The 7123-nt window shown below is 38.9% G+C and overlaps 1 protein-coding gene across 10 annotated transcripts in view; it reads right to left on the bottom strand.

Annotated features, from left to right (window-relative positions):
* kif23 (kinesin family member 23) overlaps positions 1 to 7123 on the bottom strand; it is a 47375-nt gene that overhangs the window by 37660 nt on the left and 2592 nt on the right. For all 10 annotated transcript variants that reach the window (XM_043677169.1, XM_043677160.1, XM_043677159.1 and 7 more), the window contains exon 2: positions 727 to 790. In XM_043677169.1, coding sequence (XP_043533104.1) covers positions 727 to 790 — 64 coding nt within the window. The remainder of the gene's footprint in view (positions 1 to 726; positions 791 to 7123) is intronic.

Here is a 7123-nt window from a genome sequence, read left to right on the forward strand (position 1 = left end):
CTAGTTTTTGTCTGTTTGTCCAATGCAGTGTTTGTTACAGTTCTTGCACGGTATTTTGTAAATGACATTAGTTTTGCTTGTTGTCTGTATTGGGTCTTTCAAGTTCATTAGCTGCTATTTTAATGTGTTGATGGGTTTGTGGCCTACCATGATGCCAAGAGGTCGGCGTAGTCTGCAGCCATTTCCGAGATGTCTTTGATGTGGGGGAGAGTGGCTGGGGTTTCTGGACACATTTTGCCTGCTTGTTTGGGTTTGTTGCTGAGAAATTGGTGGACTATGTTCATTGGGTTCCTGTTCTTATTGAATACTCTGTATAGGTGATTTTCCTCTGCGCTGCAGTATGTGGTGGCTGGTTTAAATAAAGGTAAACGGGCCATTCCACCAGCGCTTCACCAGAGGCTCAGTGATGATGTTACTTCATATGGTGACGAAACATCTGAAAATGAACCTTCCACTCAGCGAACAAACCTACATCCAGAACCTCAACCTGAGCTACAAAGCTTCTTAAAATTCGCCATAATTATTGTCATTCAAACTAGTGGGCCTTGAAATGCCACAATGAAAAATGTATTGAACCAAAGGATACTTGTGAAATAGTTAATTTCTTAAACTCTCGTCAGTGCAGCTGGCATTCACTTCTAATTACATTAAATAAAACATGACTTCGATAGACACATCAAATATTACAACAAAGAAAATACGGAAAAAGGGTTTGTTGACACTTACACCAACTGGGTCTTTGAGGTTGTTTGATGGTTTCTTTACTGGTCTTCTGGGAGTCTGGAGCCTCCTGTACGTATTAGAAAATTCTAAGTTAAAATTGGGATCACATTAAGCAGTTGACTACAAATTATTTTATATCAAGGACTAACTAAGGTGAAATGTTAATTGCATCAGGGTGGTGAACTTAAGAATCCCTGGTTGAAAATTAATGTAGGTGGTTGGACAGCAGTGTTGGGATGGTAGTGCCTTTGGGCAGCTGGATCTGTGACCGACCAGTCTATTTCAAGACCCCACTGGAGTGAGCAGAGGGTACGAGGCTAGAAAAGATCTCCATGAAAAAAAAACGTTCCTACTTCTTCTGGCTGGGTCGCCTCATCTTTAGGGTTAACACCTTCACAAAGAGAGAAAATACTAAGGTTTTGAAATTTGATATGCTAGACATTCATAAATAATCCAGAGAGAATGATCGTCTGAAAAGAACAGCAAATACAGGATATCAACTATCGAGACTCTCAGAATTGTTACAGAGCTGGAGGGCATTAGACAAAATTAACATTGTTATTCTCAGTCAGACCCATCTTTCTGGGGAGGAACTTAAGAAATACACGTTACATCTTCTTCTGGACAGAAGAAATCAACAATGGCACTCACACCAATGGAATATATCTTTGCTGTACACTTTGGATCTTTAATAGATGTCCAGAACTCTCCAATTATATAAATGAAAGGCTCTGTGATAAATATGCTACAGACATCAAAAGTTATGCCTTGTTCCTTAACATCTTCACCTGAGACAAGGATATGTTCTACAATGCCCTTAACAAAATCCATGATTGCAATTTGAACAAAAGATAAGATCATCCTTCAACAAAGTGAATAACTCAATAGGAATCCAGCGACAGCTGACATTCTCCAGGCTATCCCCAAGGAAGCTATGGCAGTGTACATAGTGGATCGCCATTCATGGGTGAGCTACAGAAAGCAATCAAACAGTTGAAAATCAAAGCCTGCAGCCCCAATGGTATTATAGCTAAGGTCTTCAAAGCTGGTGAGCTTTTGCTCACCAAGATATCAATGCACTGATCTTTAATAATTGGAAAGAAAACAACTTCAAGAATGAGACAATTCTAACTACAAGAGAGATAATTAATGCCAAGAAAACGATCGAAGTATCTCCTTCTTGGCTCGAGCAAGGACGATCCCAACAAGAATCCTCCTGAATCACTTGCTCCCTGTGGCTGAGAAAATTCTCCCAGGAGACACTATAGTAGTAGACCTTCCAGAGGAACGGTTGACAAGGTCTTTGCAGCCAGGCAAGCTCAAGAAAAATGCAGGAATTTTGCATTTCATTAATTAGGCAGATCAAAGTATTTGTTTCAGTTAATTTTGAAATTCTTGCAGATTGTTCTACAGAGATTTGGATGGCCAAGAAACTTTATCAAAATCCTTTGCTCACTTGATAACCAATGTGCAAGCTACTCACAATCTTTTCAATTTGAACATAAGAGACTCAGCATGTCCTTGAATGTTGCCAAAACAAAATTCCATATCAACTAGACCTGATCAAAACAAATATTCAAAATCCCATCTGCTGAAGGGGAGACTGTGGAGCAAATTGATTACTTCCTACTCTTTGAGAGTCACTTCTCTCAAAAGGCCAACACTAATAAATAGATTCAGCACCAGATCAGCTCAATCTTGTTCAACTACTATAGTTGAATGAGACAAAGATCTCTAAAAGTCACAAAACGCCCTGATGTACAGGGCAGGTGATATCACCACACTTGTACTGCAGCAACTGTATCAGTGACAAGAAATTCTGCCTGAAATGCTTCCACCATATTCACACATTCAATCAGACAATCATCAATTGAAAAGGTATAGTACTTTGAGAAGCCAGTTTAACAAGCATTCAGACAAAACTTCAGCAAAACCATTTGCAATGGACTGGGCAGTGCACCTGAATGGCTAAAAAGTACAACACCGCACAATCCTTTTTTGAAAGTACTGTGTAGTAACATTGACATTAATGACTGGGAGGAATTGCCAATAGCTCTAAATGGCAACAGCTGTCCACTAAGCTGCAACACACTTTCACTCCAAATGACTTAAAATTGAGGTAGAGAAAGAGAGAAAAGAAAGCAAATCCTGCACTCCAGATCTCACTACCTCGTGAATGTCCTGCTCAATATGCCAAAAATAACGTACAGATCAAGAATTAGTTTGCGCAGTCACATGAAAACCGATGGCAGAAACTCACAATCCTGGGGGACATCATCCTCAAATCAAGGGACAGCCATCAATGATATTACACATCAAGGTTTGCGTAAACATACCCACAACCACAATATTACACATCACTACCATAGGACATAAAAATAGAAGTAGGCTATTCAGCCCATCATGTCTTCTCCACCATTCAATTGGATCACAGCTGATCTGATAATTCTCAATTTCACTTTCCCACCTTTTCCTTGTAACCCTTGATTCCCTTACTGATTAAAAACTTCAACCTTAAATATGCTTAATGACAGCCTAGACAGATTTCAGTTGTAACAAAATTCCACAGATTCACTATTCTCAGAAAAAATTCCCTCCTCAGCTAACTGGACAGCCCCTTAACTGAGATTATGCCCTCTCGTCCTAGACACTCCCACAAGTTAAAACAAATCTCAGAATCGTGAAAACGTTACAACGCAGGAGGCCATTCAGCCCGTCATGCCTGTACTGGCTCGTTAAGTATGCATTATTAAAGTGCAAATGCCCTGCTTTTCACCTTACTCTTGAACATTATTTAATCTAAATAATCAGTCAATGCTGTCCTGAATGCAAATGAACCTGGCTCTACCACACTTCCAAAGCCTAACTACTTGTTGAGTGAAAAGATTTTTCCGCACTTCACTCTTGCTTCTTTTGCAGATCACTTTCAAATTACACCCTCTCATTAATGTTCCTTTTATGAGTGGAAACAGTTTCTCCTCATCTATTTTGCCCAGTGTCCCCTCATGACTTTGAACACATCTATTAGATCTCCTCTTAGTCCTTTCTTCAAGGAGAAGTGTTCCAACTTCTTCAAATCTATCCTCATAACTAAAGTTCCTTATTCCTGGAACCATTCTTGTAAAACCTTCTGCACTCTCCAGTGCACTCCCATTCTCTCTAATTATGGCACCCAGAAATGTATACAATTCTCTAGCTGAGGTTTAACAAGTGTCTTATACAAGCTCAACATCATTTGCTTGCAATCACCTTGTGTACTTTCATAAGCTCTCCTCTCAACAATCCTAGCCTCTCATTCACCCCAACTTGAACACCCTGCCACCGGCAGACATATCTTCAGCTTCTATTTGTTCTAAATTCCACTGAGTACAACCCCATCTTATCAACCTCTCCTCAAAAGACATTTCCTTCATACCTTGGATTTGCCTCATGAACCTTATCTGGACTGTCTCCAATTCCTCTATATCTTTCCTTGGATAAGGGGCCCAAACCGTTCACAGGTATAGTCTAACTAGTGCCTCGTACAGTTTCAGCAAAACTTCCCTATTTTAATATGCCATTCCTTTAGAATGGAAGGCCAGCATTTCATTTGCCTTCCCCCATGACCTGTTGAACTTTATGATTTATGGAAGAAGAACCCCAAATTCCTGTGTATGGTTTTCTGCAGTCTTTCTCCATTTAAAAAATATGATATTCAGCTCCTCTATTCTTCTTGTTAAAGTGCACAACTTCACATTTCCCTATATAACATTCTGTCTGCCATGTTTTTGTCCACTTGGTTTTGTATATACTTCTGTAATCTGTCATCCTCACTGCTTGCCTTCCTACCCATTTTTGTGCCATCCACCAACTTGGCTACTGTACACTCTCTTTCCTCAAAGTTGTTAATATAACGTGGTAAATAATTGTGGCCCCAGCATCCTGAAAATGCCCCCCATATCTTTGTCTTCTATTAGTTAGACAATCCTCTACTCATGCTAATATATTACCTCCAACACAATGGGGTCTTATCTTATCTGAAGTACCATACATTAAGCTACCTTATCAAACATCTTCTGAAAATCCAGATATATTACATCCACTGTTTCACTTTTACTTAACCTGCACGCTACATCCTCAATGAAGCCTTTTTTAAAATTATTATTTAGTCTACATTTCTAATCAACGTGCTCAGAGATGTTAGTATACATTTGGAGCAGGTGGATTTGAACCTGGGCGTCCTGGACCTGGGGTAGAGACCATTGCACCACAAGAGGGCCAAAATTCTAATAAATATATAAAACTTATCAGGCATGATTTCCCCTTCATGAATCCATGTGGACTCTAATTACATTATGTATTTCTAAATGCTTCCATATTACAGTTATCATAACAGGCTCTACCATTTTCTTAATAACAGGATGTAAAGATCAAGAGCTTTTACTTGTTTCCTTTTGTGAATAAAATCTATTACATTTTATGAAAGTAAACATTTAAAAGTAGGATCAAATTACGAAGAGGGAAAATACAGTTAAGTTCATACATTGTAAGAATTAGTAAGCTACCTAAATAAAATATTTATTTAGCTGGAGGTTGAACAAAATGCAACAGAATTGCAGAACTTCAATTATTTGTCATTGCAGAAGATTTTGAAGAATATTCTAAAAGTAAGCATTTATTGCAAGGCAGATAAATAGATTCAGAAGACATATTGAATTATCAGACTAAGCCTTTTTTAGCATGCTCCCAACATTAGCAAAAATCCTGTGACTTATTATGCACTAACATACAATTCAAATTCAGCAACATTCATAATATACAGGTCTCAATAGCATATTGTTTCTAGATGTTTGCTTGCAGAGGCACCATATAGTTATAGAAATAAATTTCACATCCCTCAGCAGCTTATAGGAAATCAGCACGAGTTTGGAATTGACATTAGACAACAAACAAGCATACCTATTCAACTTCAGACCACAGTTTTCATGCTATTAATAACACATCAACACACCTGCTTCCATATTCTATTGAATTGCATAGCTCAATAATAAGGGTTATGCTGGTCTTCGTGTAGAAAATGGGAGTGTGTGTTAAAGCATTAATTCTCACTTTGCACTCATTACAAGTGACAATTCTGACTCCTAATTTGCACAAGTTGAATGTGCTTCTTTAAAAGAAAGCCATTCACTAATTTTCCTAATGAAATATATTGGGAGCTGTGAGAGGCTGGGAGAGACGACAAAATGGAGAATGAGGAAAAACTTGTCACAGAAATCAAATTCTGTGAAACCTAAAGAAAGCTCAATTTTTAGCAATATTCATCAACACCCTGAGTTGTTTACACAGCTGAATTTACCACTTTTGCCATGACAGGGATTCCAAAGCAACAAATGTGTCAAACAAGTCATATTCACAAATTTACTGCTGGTATGACAGGGGTCCCAGCAATTTGAACATTACTGTGCAATGGAATGGGAAATAGCTCAGAGTACCAACAGCTACTTCCTCCAGAGAAGGGAAGAGAGAGAGCATTCATTGTACTCAGGGCTCCAGTGACAAAATTTACTACTGATTGAATCTCAGAACCAGCTTTAAAATTTTAATTCTGCTACAGAAGTCAGTGGAATGCAGCAACAGCATCATAGAGTAAAAAGGACATTTGGAACACAACATTAAGTTGCAGAACAACCAGAGGTACAGTCCAGAAAGGCAGTTTCAACTTTTGTTGTTATTTCTGGCTCAATTAGAAGCATTCACTTCTGAATCACAAGGCTCCAGGTTCAAGTTCCTATTTCCAGGACTTGAGTACAAAAATCCAGCCTGACACTCCAGTGCAGTTTTCACTGCCAGAAGTGCCACTCTTTTTTTTGGATAAGATCAACTCCCCTTAGGTATGGAGTGCTGCCAACAAAAGCCAAGTTACTAGAAATAAAATAACATGCCAATAAGTCTGATATATCATGGGGCTCTAGCTTTCTTTGCAAGACAACTTTTTTTTTCCCCCTCATTCATTGGAGGCAGGCATCACTTCCAGCACCAGGATTTTTTTTCAGTCTAGTTGCCCTTCAGAAGGTCAGCACCATATTGTATTTTCAAATGCCACATATTCCAGGGCCTCTATTTATCAGTGGAAGATAGACAATAGAAGGGGCACTTTTCTTTCTTTAGTAGTAGTTTATTGCATGATGGCAATATGTACAGTTTATCTTACTAGTCAGGTATAATTACTGGGTAAAAACAATGACTGCAGATGCTGGAAACCAGATTCTGGATTAGATGTGCTGAAAGAGCACAGCAGTTCAGGCAGCATCCGAGGAGCAGTAAAATCGATGTTTCGGGCAAAAGCCCTTCATCAGGAATACAGGCAGAGAGCCTGAAGGATGGAGAGATAAGTGAGAGGAGGGTGGGGGTGGGGAGAAGG

Source organism: Chiloscyllium plagiosum, chromosome 36 (genome assembly GCF_004010195.1).
Source record: "Chiloscyllium plagiosum isolate BGI_BamShark_2017 chromosome 36, ASM401019v2, whole genome shotgun sequence".
NCBI lineage: Eukaryota > Metazoa > Chordata > Chondrichthyes > Orectolobiformes > Hemiscylliidae > Chiloscyllium > Chiloscyllium plagiosum.